The sequence below is a fragment of the Austrofundulus limnaeus genome, unplaced genomic scaffold, assembly GCF_001266775.1.
Source record: "Austrofundulus limnaeus strain Quisiro unplaced genomic scaffold, Austrofundulus_limnaeus-1.0 Scaffold4, whole genome shotgun sequence".
NCBI classification, from domain to species: domain Eukaryota; kingdom Metazoa; phylum Chordata; class Actinopteri; order Cyprinodontiformes; family Rivulidae; genus Austrofundulus; species Austrofundulus limnaeus.
In genome coordinates this window covers 2944941-2965829 of record NW_013952406.1, presented here as the reverse complement: position 1 = coordinate 2965829, position 20889 = coordinate 2944941, and the positions used below count along the sequence as shown (strand labels likewise).

Sequence of the window (20889 nt, the reverse complement as noted above, 5' to 3'; positions counted from 1 at the left end):
GAATAAACATATTTGCTAATGCATCCTCAAGCTTGTGATGTTCTTGTGAGTTCGCTAACCAGCAGCTATTTGGTCGCTAGTTAAAGCAGACATTATAGTGACACCTTCCTAAAATAATTGCGTAACTCAATTTAGTCAACTAGGGACTTGGGTGATTATTTTAGGACAGGGATAATAGTTGTCTCCAAACTGTTGCTTCTTTTTCACGGGAGCAACTGAGAGAAGCTAGCGTGTCAAGATAGCCATAGTTAGCCATCTTGTGCGAGCTTGATTCATGCAGTTTTTCCCTTGAGAATTATTCCACCTATTTTTCACAGTTTCCACTACAAGACACTTGATTTTATTTTTCTCGCAGTCATATTCAAAGAAATCCCAAAGTGGACTTTGCCGCTTTCTCCCAACTTTTGTTGTTGTCATTTAGCAGACGATGCTGAACAGCAGAGTTTAAGCAAGTGTTACAAACCATGAGGTGCCGTAAGTTGCCCACTACTACTACTCAATTTAAAAAAAAAGACCCACATGGCTCAAAATACATTGACAAAAACTAAAACTAAGGATATTCCATCTATAATTTTAGTTAGTTTTAGTTAGTTTTGCAAAAAGATTATACAGTTTTAGTTAGTTATTGTTTTTTTTTTCATTTTATTACAGTTTTGATTTATTTTAGTTAACTAAAATGTTTTTCTATTTCAGTTTTCGTTAGTTCGTTTTAGTTAACTATAACAACCCAGGTACTCGGTGCATTCTACTGCATCTACAGCATGTTAGATTAATGACTGTGATCGCGGCTCATTCTGTAAAAACTAAAGAACTCCAGTAACAAAAGGTTCTCATCAACACTTTGTAGGTCATTCGTAACATTTTGACAACAAGAACACTGTCCACTGAAGATCTGCGTAATGTTTCATTACCTGCTCGAAGAGGAACAGATACTCGATGCTGTCCACTGATATGCTGTCTGCGTCCAGCAGGCAGTAGAGTTTGAAACACAGTTTCCACTGGGATTTTGACTCTGACTCTTTGGTGGTGAGGCTGCAGACACAAACAAAGGCAGTTCAAATATTATCTTCGCAATTAATACCGTTTAGTAATTTAACAGTTAATGTTAATCGTATCATGCAACATTCTGATGACACAGATCCTTCCTCTGTAAAAAAAATTAACAGATTTGTAGTTGTTTTTGTGTTTTTAGAGTGAGTATAAACTAAATAAATACACATTCTGTTACTACTTGGTCACCACTCCTCTAACATGCAGTCTTGTTGCTCTTTTATAGAAAATAATTTTTTAAAAAACCTGGTCAGGATGTCTGCAATCAGAGTGCTCCCTGGGACCGGCTGCTCCCACAGTGCATTCTGTTCATACAGTGCAAATGTGTTTCTACTGTCACGAAGGCCAAGCTTCTCCTGCATCCTTCGGACCACCTGATGGAAGAAAGTAGAAAAAAAAGCTTTTAGTTTTAAAGAGTCAAAACAAGAGAGAGTTTCAATTTTCATAATTGTCATGCTTTTATTTATTTATTTTTTTTTCCTTTTAGTGTCAGTCCAGACTAGGAGATGAAGGTTAAAATAAGAGCATGTGGGAGACAGAGAAAAGCCTGAGAAAAGTTGAGTTTCCAAAGAGAATACAGATAAATGCTCCCAAACCTCATTGGCAGTGGTGTGCGAGCTYATGTAGAGCTGGCAAGATCCGGGGCCTGGATAGTGAACCGTGCACAGCATCTCCTGTCGATTCATCAGCATCTGGATCTCCTCCCAGGACGGCACACACTCCCGACATTTTGTCTTCTCCAGAGCTTCGCTGATGAATGATGCATAGTTATCCATCTCAGATTCAGGACTCTGGCTCTGAATTCTGCAGGAGACAAAAAGAGTTTAAGTGTTTGTGCCTGTGCAAGTAATAAGTGCGCAATTTAAACAAAAAAAAACTTCAACATGGAAAAGAAGAGCAGTCTTGTGATGTTTAATCTGTAGTGACTGAAGTAAACTGTGATTGTGGATTTTTATTAAGTTCTATTTTCATTTTTGTTTTGTTGGGAATGGTAAACATTAGCTGTTAGGGACTTCAAGGACAAAATATTCCTGAACCATCTGAAGTAAAGAAAATTTGAAAAAAACAAAAAAAAAACATGTTCAACTGGATATTGTATGAAACAGGAAAAGGTGTTTCGGCTCCTGTGAACCAGAGTGACTTTAAAGATCATCCCAGTTGAGTTGTTAGTAGTTATGAAAGGTGTGTGTGGGTGTGTGTGTGTTCCGTTTATGAGAACAAGCAGTAGCAGACGGCCCACTCCAACTGGAGCCAAAAGTCTGACTAATCGTGGCAGTTAAAGGTGTAAAATCCAGTGTGACAGAGTATGTGTAAACAACAAGAGAAAAATTGGTAGCACTTTATAAAAACTTTAGTATATAGAATAGTTAATTCATGAGTTATTAAGCATTTATAAACAGTGAGCATGCTGGCTTTAAAAGTAATTAGCCTTTATGGGTAAATAATTAATAACTTATAGCTTATTAAGTCTGAATCATCCTTAATTACGTTTTCAAAGTTAACTAACCATTTATTAAAGATTAAGTAAGGCCAAATAAGGTGTAGTTATTATAATGTGTTATCAAAATTTTCTATGTAAAAGCTGTGTGGGTGACTGTTGAAGTTTGTTGATAAGAAAACCTGAAAACAGGAATTGGCAGACTATAATTGGCAAAACAGTAGTTAAAAAGAGGAAGTTAGCAAAACCAAAATCAAAAGCCAAAAATAGCAGAACGATAGCTAAAAGCTAAAATTAGCAAAACTGTATATGGACACCAAAAGAAGCAAAAATCATAGCTGAAAGTTAAAAACTTTGCAACCAGCTAAAAGCTTAACGGAGCATATGAAGGAGTAATTTTTGCTGAAGTAAATCTCAAAGAGAGCAATGTTTTTGAAGTTATTCAAGTATAATACGTAAAATTAAATCCATAAAAATCATCCATAAAGTTGGGGGGTAGTAATATACTCGATGAATATTTTTACTTATGTATTTTAACTGAAATATCGGCTTCATTCACTAAATTATTGAGTCCGGAAATGAGACCGCGTCGTAAAATCAGTTGAAACAAGCTTACCCCTTACACTCCTCCGTGCTTCAGAGCGAGATAACAGATCCAGGCAGGCGACATGATGTGAAAAATGGGGGGGGGTTATTCCTGCACCTTAGTAATGATAGCGAACTAATGACATTAGCGTGTGACCGGGCCGCTCCTGGAACAACAACAAACACATGTTCGTCTGTAATGGCTGCCGTCTACCGGTGTTCTGAAAAAGTTTGTACCCTTGAAAAAACTTTTCCCCACCAGAGAGGGCGCTCGCGAGTAGGAAGTAATCTGCTTTTCCCCCACAAGATGGCCCAAATCTCATGTGAAGTCTCTGACTTTTTTGTTGCGCATCCTGGTGAACTATGTGTAAAATGCCAGAATTCATATGATGCTGCTACAGCTGATATATATTTGTTGTCAAAATAGCTTTTAGTACAAATGTTGTTAAAACAAAATGAACAGTCCAATGATCATTTTACTGATWTGTATAAAGACTGCAAAGGCTGAAAAATCTGGAAGTCTGTATGAAATTTGAGGTAGTTTGAGGATTAATTTTTATGCTTTTTAAGCTCAAAAAAAGGGGGGGGGGGTCGTATTATACATGAGATCGTATTATACATGAATAAATACAGCAATTGAAAAGGCCTGAATGTATATACATGGGGAGCATAAAAAATGTAAGTTATACAGTTACACATACTAAAAGTCATAGTACAATGTTCCAAACTGAGCTGAACATTTGGATTAAAAACAGTTAAAGCAGCACAATGCAAGCAGAAATAGTTTGATTGCAAAAAACATGCAGAGGAAAACTATAAAAGGAAAATGGTGTAAACCCATGACTCAGCATCGACACAAAAATTGATCTCAAGACACAAAAACAGCAAAGACACAAAGTGCCACAGAGAAGATCACTCGTATACTTTAGTGTGCTGCTATCTCATAAGCAAATGGCCACAGGGTGGGATTTGTCCTGCTGAAACATAATCAGGAATGTTCCACTGAGTCTCTGTGATCCTTCCCATCCTCTCCTCTCCTCTCTTCACCCCTTTCTGCCGTTTCCTGCCTTCTTGCCTCCCCTCTCGCCTCTCCCTCCTTTCGCTCTGCTTTCTTTCTCCTGGCCTATTCTCTGACAGCAGACATTCCCTGGGGGTTTCTTAGGGCACCGGAGGGGAGTGAAAGGAGGAGTGCTTTTGGGCCTGCTGCCAGGCTCCGGTTCTAGCTCTGCCCAGCTGCAGTCTCAGKGCCGATCCGCTGAGAGAGGGAGTGCGTGAGAGCGACAGCAAGACGTATCAAAACACAGAGCCAGCCAGTTCCACAGTGTTATTATGAATTACCATTGCATGCAACTGTTCCATTAGCTAGAGGCCAATTCCCAGTGCAGAAATATAGATAGAAAACTGCAGCGGTTTCATGGCATGGTGTTAGAAAGTCTAGAGCAGGAGATCAGCACTGCTAACAACTTAGATTAGTCTGCTCGACAGAGAGGCTAATTCAGACCTGCAAATCCAGGCCTCAAACCCTGTATCTGTCTGGGGGAGCATGTTAACAATGTGAAGGCATATCTCGCTARTATATCTAAACCAGTGGTTAGGAAAACTGGCACCTGCTTTTTGTCCAGCGTCTAGACTCCTCTCTTTCCCTGCTACTTACTCACCACTACTGGTTCACCTTCACCTCCCAGCTAAACCTGTTCTCAACAGCAGGCTCCTCCTAGCCACCAACAGCCGACTCCAGGTCTGATGGCATTTTAACTCACACCCTTGTAAAATCAATTTTAAAAGTAAATAAAAGACCTTGTGATATTAATGCTAACTGCAGTTTTTATGTCAGCAAAGTCAACACGTGTTCTCCACCTGTCCTTTACAAGTCAAGTTTCCACAAACAGATGAGTTAAAAGCAGGAAAAAGAAGTTGCATTGTTAGATTTTCCCCCTTTTTGTAACCATTTTGGTGAAAACTTGAAGATTTATTAACCCATGCTCATTAACTATTCTGCTAACAGTCAAACAGGGTCAACCTCAACAACAGTAAATGCCAAGGATTATAACAAAGATGTTGCACAATGTGTTGCGTTCAAAATATGCATTGGGGTTATTGCTCACCTGCTACCAAACCAAAATTTAGTCTTTTTGGTAGAGCTGCACGATATTAGAATATCTTGTGATGGCGATAATGTTTGTAAATATTGCAATGATATCAGATACAATATGTCTTTCTTTTTCTTTCCTCCCTTTCTAATATGTACCGTATTTATTTGTGTATTAAACGATCTCATGTATAATACGACACATCCTTTTTGAGCTTAAAAAGCATAAAAATTAATCCTCAAACTACCTCAAATTTCATACAGACTTCAACATTTTTCAGCCTTTGCAGTCTTTATACATATCAGTAAAATGATCATTGGACTGTTCATTTTATTTTAACAACATATGTACTAAAATTATTTTGACAACAAATATATACAGTATCAGCTGTAGCAGCATCATATGAATTCTGGCATTTTACACATAGGCCACCAGGATGCGCAACAAAAAAGTCAGAGACTTCACATGAGGTTTGGACCATCTTGTGGGGGAAAAGCAGATTACTTCCTACTCACGAGCGCCCCCTCTGGTGGGGAAACTTTTTTCAAGGATACAAACTTTTTCAGAACAGCGGTAGACGGCAGCCATTACAGGCGAACATGTGCTTGTTGTTGTTCCAGGAGCGGCTCGGTCACACGCTAATGTCATTAGTTCACTATCATTACTAAGGTGCAGGACTACTTTTTTCACATCCTGTCGCCTGTCTGGATCTGTTATTATCTCGCTCTGAGGCACGGAGGAGTGTCAGAGGTAAGATCGTTTCAACTGCTTTTTACAACACAGTCTCATTTCCGACATTTTGTGAATGAAGCCAATATTTCAGTTAAAATACATAAGTAAAAATATTTATATAGTATAGTATAATATAGTATAGTACTACCCCCCAACTTTATGGATGATTTTATGGATTTAATTTTACGTATTATACTTGAATAAATACGGTACTTCTTACTTWATGTGATCTTTAGCATTTTTGGCAATGTACTTTGTGTCTGGTATGAGCTTTAGCTGCTGTGTGACTGTCCTACTGCCTAAATATTGCATAAGCATAAAAAAATACAACTTTAAAACTCTTCAAATCCAATTCTTCAACAATTATTGCACTCCAAGCAGTTCTTTGCGATATGAATATTGTGCACACTGATATTGCGATGARGATATGTTTTGCGATATATTTTGCAGCCCTACTTTTTGGTGAGCTAAGATTGCTTCAAAAACTTACAGCCTGGATTTAAAAAAATCTAGCTAATATGTTCAGATGTCCTGAAGTTGAGCTGTACCTCTACAACTTATGCTGGGCATCTCACCTTTTGAGGTGGAATCGCAGGTATTTGAGCACACTGGGACCAGGCAGAAAGGAGCAGCTCATACAGGTGAGCAGCTGCCAGTAACGGAGATGCGCCGCCGTGTACGGGGAAGGCGTGTAGCTAGTCTGCTTCACTAGCTGGCAGTAGACCTCGTCGCGGAGGGACCGCAGGTCCAGGCAGGTCTGCAGCACACCCTGAATGATGGGAACCGGCTCCAGCGCCGACTCCAGCTGCTGCAGGCAGTTAAAGAGCTTCACGGCCTCKTCGCGCACCGAGCTGTAGCCTTTCCCATTGTGATCTGAAAAAAAACAGAAGGATCAGAAGAACAGATATACTTTGGTTTTGTTTATAGAACAGAATGTCTTTGTACCTTTGTAAAAGCTAACATCTTCCAGAGATCATACAGAACATCTGAAAGTAGATACTGTACTATTTGGCACAAAGTCCTAGAAGAATATTTATCGCCCACTACCAAGGGACAAAGGTGGACAATGAGGTCTTTGACCCAGATTGTGTGTACATGTGTTTATTACCAAAATATCTCATGAACTACTGTAAAAAATGTATTAAAACTTACAAGAATTATTTTTGGAGTCAGGCCAATAAAAGATCCAATTTCATGTACTAACAGATGAGAGTCTTTCACAATCACGACACATACTTTTTGACCAAATACAACATTTATTTCTCATTATAAAATGATCTTTGTCTAAACATCTGACATGAGGGGCAGCGGGTGATATGCAATCGTTCAAGCAATGCAAGGCCTTTAACAGTATTATAAGCTTTAACTGTAATTTCACATCCAGAGGTTGTGATCACGTATTACAAACCAATCATAAGTACTTACATGTGTGCTCCAGACTGCCGTAAGGGAAAGGCAGCAGAGGAGCATACAAGGGGCCCTGGGTGTACTTGAGGATGGGGTTGTGCTGGTAAATATGTTCCACTACCTCAGGATTAAACTTATTCTCCTGTGAACACAAGCGAGGAAATGAACTGTTATGATTATTGCAGTAAACTGTTGGAAACATGATTTCTGTTTTCATTCAGTGTTTCTGAACTCAACCCGAGGGCATAGTCTGAGTTTGCGGCTGTGTGTGTTTGTTTCAGTTGACTGAGGTCGGTTCGACCAGGGTCACAATCCAGCTCTGGCAACTTTCAAAGCCACAGGAAGGTCAAGTGATGACCCAGCAAAGCACACTTGCACGGCTGACACGTTACACTTTATCCGTGGGTGTCAGTGAGTTTACCGTGCGTGCGTTTCTGTCTTTCACAGCCTGTGCGGATTGATGCCTTCTAGCACTACAGATGGCTTCCATGCTACTGCCCTCAAGCACCTGTTACTCATTAGTAACGTTGCGCTTGCTCTGGCTCTCTCCTGACTCTGCAACCCCTCCAATCCCACCAACCCCTCTCCATCGCTGCAAGACGGGGTAGATTTTCCCATCCTTAGTGTGGCAAAGTTAACATTTTTCAGCTTCGCCTTTAAAGGGATCCCTGATTAGTTGTAACATTAGACTTTATTTGAAAACATCTATTTTAACTGTAAAATGAAGACTGTAAAAATACTGTAAAATACTATAGCGCCGGCGCTATATTGCCTTATACTGTATGTATTAGCTCGTCGCTAGCATAAGTTATAATTTGACCTCCAGAGTAGGAATCTACTGGAAATTTGCTTGGAAAAAAGACAGACGCATTAAAAAAAAACACTTTAATGTTAAATAGATTAATAATCTATCGTCACCAGTTGCAGGCAAACCCCTAAAATATCCCAGTAACCACAAAGTTTTTGTAACGTGACAACCAAACCAACAAAACATCACAGCCACGACAACACATGATCAGCCTGTTTAAAACCAAACATCTTTTGGCTCCACCGTTTGTGTTTTGTGCCTTAACATATTTTGTTGCATTTCCTGACGCTGTTTATCAGAATTTAGAGAATGTCAAATTTTAATATGCTCCAGTTTTATTCTTTTTCACTGACAGCTTCCTTAGTGTATCTGGAGCATGAAGCTATAAAGATAAGCAGCTATCCTGTCCAGAATAATATGCATCAGTTCAGTCTCTCTTTGATTTGTACAGCAGCGGTTCTGCTCTCACATACGAAAGGAAACAGTCCTTGCTTATATGAAAAGAGCGGGCCTTTGTTTAAAACGAAGGGAGACATAAATCTACAGAGATTGTTTGAAAGACTAAGCAGTGCTCAGATGGAAAACTCCAAGAAATGAATGAAGAGCACTTTAAAAGCAGGACTTGTCTGTTTCTTTTTAAAAAAAGGTCTAAACTTGGCCCCTTCTGGCAAAGCAGACAGCAGTAGACCGAGGCAAGTAGATTAAGCACTTTCTCTGAGATTAGAGCCTCTCGTTGAGAGATTACGGAGACAGGAGGCGAGGCAAAGGGCTGCTTATCTGGTCCGAATGCTCCTTGCCAAACCCTCTCCCACCTCTGCTGCCAAAAACTGCCCCTTCTTTTCACCCCAGGGGTGGACTGAAGCAAGCTCASTCCTCGGTCTGCTCAATGGAATTGCAGCACTTTGTGTTCTCTCTCCTGTTCTGAAAACACAGCTATTTATAAAACACGCTTTCTGCACATGGGAAGTTTAAAGAAAAACAATCTCCAAGTTCCTCAGATCCATTTTCTAAGCATTAAATAATCGGAAGTATCTTTTTCTTAAAACTTCCAAGCCCTCTGTTTTTACATTCTGTCCCCCTGTGTGATGACATCAAATGAGCTCATTCAAAAAGAGAATAAACTTTGGACTCGCAGCCTAGTGCGSTCGTGTGGTTTCCATGTTAACACGGTGGGGTAAATAACGTGCAGTTTGTGTTATCGCAGGTAGTTCGGTGGCAACACGAGTACGTTTGTGTGCTTTTCGCGTGGCCCACCTCGATGTCGCGAATCAATAGCTGTGTTGGTGTTTCCACGGGGGACTTGGTGTCGATGATTTTCTGGGTGGCACAGGCCCAGTGCACGGCTTCGTTGAAGTGCTTGGTGTACAGCCTGTAGCAGTGTTTCCGTCCATAAACCGTGATGCTCCAGTAACCTGAAAAGAGAAAGTGTCACTTTTCAAAACGTGCATCATCTTCCAGGGTGTTTTAAGAAAATGGGTAAGAGAGCTGCATGGGACAGTCCGCAGGTCGACTTCCTCTCTCGGTTTCGTTTGGGTTTAAAGGTCAAGACTGAGCGGAACCTCGGGCCACACCAAAACCAAACAAGGGCAGTTATTCTGAATATGGTCTCCTCTCGCAATAAAAGTGAAAGAAAGGCATGCTTCCTTCTTGCACAGAGGAAGTATTAGATAAACCCCAGGCAGCCCGGCTTGATCTGCAGCAGCACGGCTGTTATCAGACTTTCCTGCTACGTGACTTGGCAGCACACTACTCTTTGTTGAAGTTCTAGGTGAAGTGCAAATCCAAACATTTGAGGTTTTTTTATTCATGTTTAATGTGTTTTTATTACAAATAATCATAGGCTGTAATTGCTGTTTTTAGATTTTATTATTATTATTTGTTATCCTTCAATTACTCAGCTGTAGAAAGTCAGTGATGTCATAATTTCAACCCATTTTTGGGGAACTAGAATTTGTTGGTATCAATCAGAAGATACATAGAGGAAGTAGATTTAATGCAGCTCTCTTGTGACATACTTCTCAGTAAGGGAACATAAATCCATTTAGCAGTGAAACAGCCACTGAAACTTGTCACAAAGCTACTTCTGAAAAAACTTCTGCTGCAAAAATCCCCATGTATACTGAGTTGGTAAGACCTCGGTTTGTGTTCATTGAATCATCTGGGCATTTTAGTTTGGTCAAGTCAACGGTGAATAATTCCCACCACTAATGAACAGGCAGACAAAGTTCTGAGGAAAACAGCTTTTAAAAAGTAAAAAAAAAAAGAATAAGCCAACTCTTTCCTATTGGATCTTTAACTTTTGTTTCATTTTTCTAAAAATAAAGTATTATTCAGAAGAGAGGAATCTAACCCAACCGTAAGCCATGTTTCTGGATACAACTGGGATTTCCCAAACATACTCAGAACTGTTGCACACATGGAAGGGAGAAGTGGATCAGAGGACATCATTTCCCAGCCAGAGATTCCAGGAAAGATATTTGGGGATTTTTTTTATTTTTTATTGTTAAACATCTAGGGGATTAAAGCAGGTCCGACTACATTTTTATTTTTATTTGTACAAAAATCACCAGAAAAGTGTCCAAAAAAAAGAGAGTGTCTGTTACATTTTAGCAGAATGCGTCCATACGTTTGTCTTGCTCACCTGTCTCCTTGAACGTCTGTTTGTCTGGCCAAATGACCGAGCAGAGGCTGGTGAGGACCAGCGTGCCCAGTCTGCGAGCGCCTTTCTCTGGTCCGCTGTAGTAGTCGAGGGAATCCTGGCTCAGCACAAACCAGTACCGACGGTGCTTTATCCAACTGCCTCGCACCTCCCGCAGCAGCCAGCCTTTCAACGAGAGACAAAGCAGCATCACCTGACAAGTCCGCTTCAAAATCCAATAACGCATGGCAGGACAGCAGCAATAATCTGTTAACTGAATAGATAAGTACCATAAAATCATTTTAAATGTGAATTTTGCATGATGGGTCATCCAATAATCCAGTAGTTCACACCATTTGTACAAAATAAAGCATCTCTCCTGAAATCTCTGTGCAGTAGGAGGATAAATCATGGAGTTAACCAAAGCTGCCATGCCACGTCTTTACTGAGAAAACTCCTCGAGGTGTGCAGTTCTCCGCAAAGTTTGTGGAAGTTTCTGTGTGACTGCCTTGTTGGGGTAAATGCTGGGAGGATAAAAATACAGCCAGCTAATAGCATAGGCATTAAGTGATGCATGCTGCCAAAGTTAATTACCACTTTTGAGGTTAACAGAGTGAGAAGGGGGAAAAAAACATTGGGGTGGGGGGCAGTTACTGGAGCAGAGTTACTGGAGTGTGATGGAGAGAAACAGCAGCCATTGTGGCTTTAAGGGCTCAATGATGCAACTCTTATTATTATTATTATTATAATCAGCTGCAGCTAAAAGCAAAAGGTAAACGCTTGTGTTTTTACGTGTGTGTGTTTATATTTAGCATTTTTGGGTTTAACCACTTTCAAAATGATCACCTCACAGGGTGGAGCCAGGGGGGGCACACCTGGTTGGACACCTTGCGTGCCACCTCGGATCTTGGATTTTGTATTTGTATTTAGATTTTGTTAAAGATTGTTGTGTATATTTAAACGTGGCTGAATTATAGCCCTTTGTAAAATTAGCATTAGCCTTTTTTCGGTTATCTTAATTCGGGATTAGCATTGGCAATCAGAATAATAATTTGTGACTAGCATTCAGCATGTTTATTTTATTTTTTTTGGGGGGGGGTCTTTCTCAGACACAATCACATAAAATTTCAGCTCAATATTTTTTTTAAAACAGCTGAATTAAAGCCATTTGGAATTAGCTGTGGTGGCCGTCTTGAATTTTCAAATCCAAAGTGCTTTTGTTTTCTTTTTTAATTCATTTTTATTTATTTATTTGTCAAGAAAGCTAGGTTTTTTTACTCAGTAAATGTTTATTCTTTGAGCAGAGAAATTAGTTTGGCAGAGTAATATCTAAATCAATAGGCTGTAGACAAACAGAAACAAAGTGTGTTTGAGGGTAGGAGTCAGAGTTTGTACTGGGGGCTGATGGTGTGTGTGAGAAGAGATTTGCTGCAGCCCACCTGGAGCAGGTCCTCTTTTAGACTGGCAGTGTGACAAATGTAGGTTGACTGCATGTGGGTCCATATGGCTTGTGCACGCCTGCTTCGAGAGCAGTTTTAAAAGGAACAATTAGAAAAATATACCTTGAGCTTACAACCCTGTGAAAAGTGTAATGACACCACAACAGCATCACAACTTCCTCTGTGGTTAGCAAGCTGCGTGCCACCTGCGAGCCGAGCGCTCATTTCACCAGCATCTTTTCTTCTTCCTGCTCTCACCCTCTTCCTTTTTGCTTTCATCTGCCCATTTRTCCTCTCGCCCTTCTTTTTAACCTTACCCCAGTGCGGTTTTCCCAGGCAGTACAAAGATCTCACTGCTTTGCTGTTGCTCAAAATAAAAAYAAACAGAGGGGTAAAGGCTAGGTCTCTCAGCTTTAACCTGCCATAAACGATCCAATATAGTCCAGAGTAAAGTCGCAAGAGTTACTGTACACCACATCAGATGGGATTAGAATTAAAACTTGATGTGAAAAAGATTTATAAAAGACCTGAGTTAGGTAGGGCTGAGCTTGCTAGCAGACTGGATGTGGGTTAGTTGAGGCAGACAAGCTGTCTGGGTGAAAACACTGAAACCAGGTCATGTCTGCCACCCCGACGCCTCTGTCACAGACAGAGGATGTCCCACAGATGCTGCCCATTTGGACATCTTTAAGCAGCGCGATAAGAAACAGCAAAGAAGAGTCCGAAAGAGACGAAAAGTCCAAAGACCCCCTGTGCACCCCACTCATGATCTTCCATCTGGATCCCATCTCTGTAGCCTGCTAATGTTTCCCCTGGGGGCCACGGCTCGCCCTTAATTTGTTTCATTTGTGACCTTTGACCCCCGCAGTGCCCTGCCCCCTCAAACAAGGACTGAGAAAACAATCTCTTTCTGTGTATTTTATTTTACTGCAATCCTCCTGCTATTCTTCGAATACGCAGTTTCTCTTCCATAAACATCCTGTTGCACAATGTTAAGTCAAACTATAATCATTAAAGTACATTTTACTTTAAAGTACAATTTGTTCATACATGAATTAAATAAATTAAAGGGGCAATATCATGTAAAATCAACTTTTTTGAGTTTTGTATCATGTTATAATGTTATACTCTCATAAAAAAACATGCCCAAAGCCTTGCTGTGACTCATTCATGCATGTTTGAGAAATCCTGCAGCGTTTTTATGAAGCCATGCTGAGGAGCAAAACGACAGGTGGGGACCAGAAAACGTTTTTTGGGACCAGAAACGCCCCTGGGACATGTCTTTAAGCCGAACTTACTCATGGCAGAGCGCACCCCCCCCCACCCTACACACCCTGCCCATGACTCCTGCAGGCTCTCGGGTGAAAGTGAAAGTGAAAGCTAACTGTCTGCTGAGCTCTCAACATTAGTTCTCACTCACTCTTTTCAGATTAAAAATACCTTTGAGGAGATGTATTTTCAGATGCCAAGTAAACTGCATCATTGCAGCCCCATCCCCCCAACCCACGAGCAAGACCCCCACCCCCACGCACCGAAATGGGCAAAACAGAAGCGGAAGGTGGTTCTTAAAGAGACAGAGGCCAGTTTCAAGGCGTTTAGAAGAGGAAGTGATGAGAAGATAAGTTTATTTTCTATTTAAACATAAAAACAGCATTTTAATAACAGCTAAAGGTGACATACATACTTTATTATGGTATAGTATTTAAATATATGCCTGAGAAACACATAATACTGGCCCTTTAAAGATGAGCTGCACTAGCTTTTTTTGGTATTCCATTAAAACTTATACAGGAATTTTTATAAAACATTTGTGAAATTTTGTGATCCCCTCCAAATTAAAGTTACGACCTGGGTGGAGATCTCAAATGTTGCAAAAATTGTTTAAAATATCAAGTAAAATCAACAATTATTACAAATCCGAATGTGGTCAAATGGCTATTAACTCTTATTTTTGCAAGATAATGGTATAAATGTAAAAAAAATGCTTATCACTTTTTTTTTCAAAAAAATGGGGCAAATCAGTGTTTTTATCATTTATTTCTAAATCAAACCTGAACTTGACATTTCTATATATTAGACTCACAGAACCTTTTTAKCCCCTTTAGGCTCAGAAAAATCCAGACAGCTAAGCTGCAATTTATTGGAGCATGCAAAACTGTGCATCATGTGAGAAGTAATTTTAACTGTAAATCAACAAAAGGTATGTCAATAAACCAATGTCAACATCTCTTTCTGTCACCACGCTATGGCTTTTACAATTTATCCTCACATCATCAGTCTATATTTGCAAAGGCAGTGGCCTATTTTAGACACTGAGGCAATATTCACCCCATATAGCCTAAGGAAGTCTTAAAAAAKACACACACACAAGCACAAAGTAGGCGAAAAMGCCCTAATAGAGGCTTTCTTCCAAACACATTCTTGTGCACCAAATAGAGAAAAATGAGAGGGATTATCCAACACCCTCAGGTGTCCTTCAGTAGGGGTGCCTGTAAGACTGTGGTCTAGTGGAGAATAGTGGTGTGGTGCAAAAGCTTCAATTTGAAAAAAAAAAAAAAAAAAAACAGCGGGGCATGAAAAATAGCTCCTCTGGTTTGTAGAAAAACTTTGTGAGAAACGGAGTCGAAGAGTAGTAGGGCCAGCCAGGGAGGCATGGCAACTGCAGTCAGAATTAGGCAATGTGACTGTRGCCACTCCAAACAGGACAGAATGTAACCAAGCGATGGCATTTTACTGCTCCATTTCAGCAGGCCAAAAAAAGAAAAAAAGAGAATGAAAACAGATTTGCACAAAAATATACCCATGAGATCATTCCTCCAAAATATGCAAGACAAGGCTTCTAATGCCAGTAGCTGTGCACCACATGTGGTCAGGGAAGGGTTAGCTACAGGGCAACAGCCAAGCATGGAGCTGCAACAAGAGACAGTTTGAGTGATGAAATAAATACTACATTTAATCACATGAGAAGCATAAACCGGTACAGCACATTTAATGACTGAAACTAGGCCTGCAACTTCAGGTTTTTTAATTAATGTCACGAGGTAATTTATTCACATAATGTGGTCTTGTGAAAAATAGCGTATGCCACAATTTTCAGACATTTAAAAAGTGTTTAATACAAACTATGAAACAAAAAAGGTTATCCTGAACCATATTAAATAGTGATGTTTGTAGGAGTTTTTTTTCCGGTTGTTTTCTTGATATGCATTTCTAAAACGCAAGTCTGCAAAAAAACGTAAACTAAACACTTTTATCTAAACTTCTCTCAACATATATGTGCATGCATACTACAGCAAAACCTGATGTCTGAATAAAGTTGTGTATTCACTGTGTTCACTGTGCAAATGAGACTCACCTTTCACCAAAAATTCAGGTTCTTCCTGCAACCCCATCTCCTTCTCCTCACTGATCAGTTTCTTCATCTTGACAGGTGACTGTGAGACAGTGTGCCTGCGCAGAACAGTGGGAGAGAAAATGTAAATAACCTCGCTCCCCCTCTCAGCTCAGACCTTCCTCTAAAACCCCCCACCACCATGGGGCAGCTTCTGTAATTGGCTCAGACACATACTGTTGGACTTGTTGCCAACTACAAGCCTTTCAGACGCTTTTTAAAACGGGGGTCGCACCGGGGAGGACTGGCAGGAGTGCCACAAATATCTTCCCGCTCGCATTTTCCCCTCTTTCCCTCCCTAGCAGCACGCAAGGGCCTGCTGACAAACGGTGATACGCAGTGAGCCGCCGCGGACAGCTCGACTATCTTTTATCACTCTGGCTGGCGAGCTGAAAAGGCGACTGAAAATAAACGTGACAGGGCGACGCCTGTCTGACTCCCAGCCAGCCAGGCAGCCAGCGCCGGTCAGTGGAAAGCAAAAGGTTCAAAAGGTCACAGTCTTGGACGGCTGGGACCTTAAACATCAAAAACATCTGCAAATCTGCTGAAGGGCTGTTCGTTCCTTCTCTCCTTTGTGTCCGATCGTAAAGCGGCAATTTTCAGCGACTCGTCAGCATCCGATCTGGCAACGCTAACGTCAAATTCATATCATCTCAAGCCAAGGCTCATTTCCAGTCTATTAAATTTTTGAGATGCTTTATCTCTCCTCATTTATTTAWTTGATAGCTCGTTTATTTTCACCATTTCCTGGGACTAAATGTGAGATATAAGACAAACTCCCTCCCTCCCTCCTTCCTTCCTCTCCTCCTCCTCTTCCCCTTCCTCTTAGCATCATCCTGGGACTACTACTGAGGAAGTGCATCAGGCCCTGCCACCCCAAGGTTATTGGCCTCTAGTTACCTGTGCTTTTGTCAGCTGATTTATGTCAGTATTGATCTGATAATTCCAGGAGGTTCCTCCTCACGGAAGTTGGCAATCAATAAGTCTCAGTATAAGCTTATCTGCTTTGACTCACCTTACACCACTGCAGAAGCTATTTCTTTTCTTCCTGTGAAGTCAGAGCTGATAACGTCTATAATAAGGTTTAGCCGGTTGAACTACACTCTGTGCATATATTTTGGTCACCCCCATACCGTGCATTTGTAGAATTGACTTTTCAGACAACAAAACAATACGGCTGGTACAATTTTTTTCCTGCATGTGTATAATTTGGTATCAACATTCACCAGAAAGGAGAACTGAGAAAAAAAACTCATGACTGTCATAATATGAGTCATGCTGTATATTTAAGTCTGGTTGCATGATACAGTAGGGAATTGCTTCTGCGTATATAAGCCCTTAAATATATTAAAATAAACAGAAATGTGAGGACATCTTTTATTTTGGGATGTTTATAGCCCCTGCTACATAACTGAAACACTCAGACAGACACTCCAGAAGGGATGTAGACTGCATCTACAGAAATACCAACATGAGAGGACCAGATCTGGCAAAGAGTTTTTAATGCTGAATTTCTTGTCCTATGAAGACAATTYAAAAAAATCTTAATTTAGAATACACTAACAAACTAATAAACTAAAAGAATAAATAATTAAAAGGCTCTGGGGATATAAAAACTGAGCCAACAGTGGACTGCCAGAAACTAAACGTTTCTCAAGTGACTCCTTAAAGTAAAATCTGCAGCAAGTCAAACCTCCTCGAAGCCAACAGATACTTTCAAAGCAGAAATAAACATGTTTACAACTTTATACAACAATTTTGGTTTTCGGGACCAAAAATGGGGAAAAACCCTTTTTTTTATACAGCTCCCATGTTTCTATTTTACTGAAGCTTAAATTTATATCTTATTACCACCCAGGCTGCTCTGAGACAGGTTCTCGGGTTAGTCCATCACTTACATGTGAATGCCAAGTCCAAAAARGTGAATCCAAAAACCAAATATCAAATTCAAGGCTTTAAAGATTGTTACATTCATGTTTTAGGGACAGTGTATGATTAAAAGCCCAAGTCTAAGCTTCTAGCTGGTTTGTGCAAATCAAAACCAGGATTTGACCATAAAAATAATGACTTTTAACAGGTAATTCAGAGAATTGTACACAGGGTTGTCTATCTTGGAATATCATCAAAACAAAACTTGGCTCATATTTGCGGACTTTCTAAGAAAATATTAGATTTTGCAACAGACCTGGCCTTCCAACTTACCAAATGTTCAGCCCCATGTAGGCCTGTCTCCATTTTTAAATCCTTTCAAGGTCTAATCTGTTTCTTTTGAGCCAGCCATGGAAAGTAATGAAAGCATGACCTCCAGAGGAAAACAAAAACACCAGTTTCAACCTTTGAAACACAGAATGCTTGACCTTTAAAGTAAACATGGTCTTTGTAGAYTTAGCTTAACCATTGTGTTCAAAACGTAGTCTAATTTTGAATATCTCATTTTGAGACCACTAAAAGACCACAAGAGTGCTACTCCTGTAAATCAGCCAACTGCTTCCTGTTACAGCCAAACCTTGTTACCAAGGTGTCTGATCTGATAGGAGGCATTTGTGATACTGTCTGTGATTATATCAGTACAAAAAATGCTGATAAAGACACAGCTTAACAATAACAGACATGTGCATTAACAAGCACAATTCTGTTTTAAATAAACAGATTGGGAAATGAATTTTAAAATGACTGTGTTAATCAAAAACATAGCAATAAGCACTTTAAAGTATGACTTCTTCYTAGAGTTTTTGTATTTAATGAGTTATTAAAAGTTTCCACATGTTGGTGTTTGTCGGGAGTTTATTTTCTCAGGAGTAATCTATGATGTATCCAAGTGAATAATAAAAAAACGGAGCATGTATTACAGCTTGAGGCAAATGTTTGAGCAGAATTGATGTGGTAGCTTTGCATCTCCACAGCTGTCCAACAGTCTCACAACCCCTCAGCCTAACCCCGACCACCCCCACCCCTCATCCAGTGCTACCACCCCCACATTCCCAGAAACCCCAGCAGAGGCTGTGGTGATGGGGCCTTTAGTGGGCAACTTCCTGTGGAGTGCAGGAAACAATTTGATATGGGGATTAGACAGCACAAAAACACAAGAGTTGGTGCTCATCTACAGACAGCACCTCTTTCTTCCGTTAACCCTCCCCTCCAGGTATAAATATACTCCAAGTGAGAGAGAGTGGGAGAGCGAGAGAGAGAGAGAGAGAGAGAGAGAGGCACGATTTTAATGTCTCACTGCACATCTGTTGAAACTTGAAATGTGTTAAAAATTATGAGATTTATGCTGCTCTGTGGTTTGAGATCAACACGAAGTGCGGTTTTACTTTTAGAAACACCAACGTGTTCATTCTTATGCTGCAGCTGGAAATGCTGCAACGACCAAAACAGACACCATTTTAAAAAAAAAAGAAAAAGGAAAATTCTGGCAAGCCAGATCCCAAAGATTGAATCAGACAATAAAGCAGCAAATAAACCGTTGGCTGCCCCGCCAACTTAATGGCACTGGTAAACCAAAATGACTCATTTATTTTATTTAAACCCATAAAATAAGTTAGAATTTTACCAAAAATGACACAATAAAAAACACAACTACATCCTAAAGAACTACACAGYTGTGTACAATTAAATTTGGACATCAGGTTTAGTCGGAAAAAAAAAAATTTACTGGAAATTGAATGTTGTTACCAAATTCCTTGTGTTAAAGTAAGGCAAGTTTGAAAGTTGTCCCAATCACATTTACGCAAGAAAGTAGAGGTGTCACAAAAGACCAATCACTTCTGCTTTGTGTATATTCTAATCAGCTGAAGCTGGTGAGACCCATCTGTCTGAATGTTAAAGGTGACCTAATATGCAAAATTCACTTTTTAAAGTTTTTTTTACTCAACTTTGGGTATGTACTTCATGAAAAAAAAACAGTCCTAGGACCAAAAAAAATGCACCCAAGGGTATATTTACTCTAAGTAAATGCATTTTTCATGTATATTAATGTCAAGTTCTCAAATCCCGCAGCCTGTGATGTCACAGGCCGGACTCAGCCCAGCTCATTTCCTCGTAACCCAAGCAGAGACTCCGCCCACTTCTTCACAGGACGGTTCTGCTGCTTCACAGTCATGGAGGATATAAATGTGTAGATTAATTTTATTTTTATTTAATTTTGTTTTTATTTTTGGATGGCAATGTTTTAGTAATATTAAAGCGTACATTAAACAGCCATCTTCCAACCTCTTCTGCCACTAGAAATAAGTTTTGAACTTTTTCCGCTCTCCTTTCCTCCTGCTTCGCAGCAGACGCTCATGTCTGCAACCGACGGACATGGTGAAATTTCAATATCTGCGATTAATTTTGCGAATTAAATCAAAAGAACATGTTTTGTAGAGCCCACAGATGGATCCTAASTTGTTCTAGGACCCCCATAATAGGTCTCCTTTAAGAGCTGAACAAGATTTTGGTCAAACCTTGTAAATGACGTTATGTCTGAAGGTCATGGATTGGATCAAATTAACAACGTATATAGGCTGTTACTACACATTCCAAATAGGTCATCACACATAATGAGCATTTAACTAGCACATTTTTCTGATGCCAACAATAGTGACACGTTTAAATCTAATGATATGAGCAGCCCATTAGGTTGATTAATTTGTGACCCTCAGCTTAGTGGTTACTGCTACAGGGATGAGTAATTGATTTCAGTCCAGGGTCTAATCACAATTTGGATACATTAATTAAAGTAAAAAAAAATAAGGGGCTGTCGTTGCTCTCCGGATTCAATGACCGCAATGTTCTAGCATACAAAGTGGGTTCTTTCATCTACTAAAACACCAACGGTTGCAAAAATGAACCATTAATTAGATATATGAAAATTGTCATGTAAATTTATATATTTGACTCAGACAAACGCAAAAAAAAAAAAGACATTTTTTACACAATACTTGTGTTAGCGTTCGTCTCCAATAAAATAATCTCCATTAGATTTAGAGATAACTATAAAATATTTTTAAAAGACACTGACAAGTACATTGGATAAATACAACTACAAGACTTTTAGTATTTCATTAAAATAAAGCGATTCCTCTACTTTGGGTACAGGTGTATCTCTTTCACTTTCAGTCCCTATCGCCTCCCCCATAGCGCTGCCTGAAACTAGGCTGGTGGGAAAATGGGAATGTGGTGATTAAGATTGGGCCTAAATGACCTCCTAGCTAAAAATACACTGTTTACTCAAGACCACTGCCAAGAAATTCTGGCCAAGGCAGAGGACAGAGGGGGGGAAAGAAAAAAAGTCATGTTTTGAGACCAGAGGAGGAGGTGTGTGTGTGTG

The 20889-nt window shown here is 39.9% G+C and overlaps 1 protein-coding gene across 2 annotated transcripts in view; it reads right to left on the bottom strand.

Moving 5' to 3' along the window:
- The window catches only part of plekhh3 (pleckstrin homology, MyTH4 and FERM domain containing H3), a 38530-nt gene that overhangs the window by 6902 nt on the left and 10739 nt on the right, over positions 1–20889 (bottom strand). For both annotated transcript variants that reach the window (XM_014023395.1, XM_014023403.1), the window contains 8 exons: positions 15543–15637; positions 10752–10934; positions 9365–9522; positions 7321–7444; positions 6471–6768; positions 1647–1854; positions 1297–1424; positions 912–1032 (listed from right to left, as the gene is read on the bottom strand). In XM_014023395.1, the coding sequence (XP_013878849.1) occupies positions 912–1032; positions 1297–1424; positions 1647–1854; positions 6471–6768; positions 7321–7444; positions 9365–9522; positions 10752–10934; positions 15543–15637 (1315 nt within the window). The remainder of the gene's footprint in view (positions 1–911; positions 1033–1296; positions 1425–1646; positions 1855–6470; positions 6769–7320; positions 7445–9364; positions 9523–10751; positions 10935–15542; positions 15638–20889) is intronic.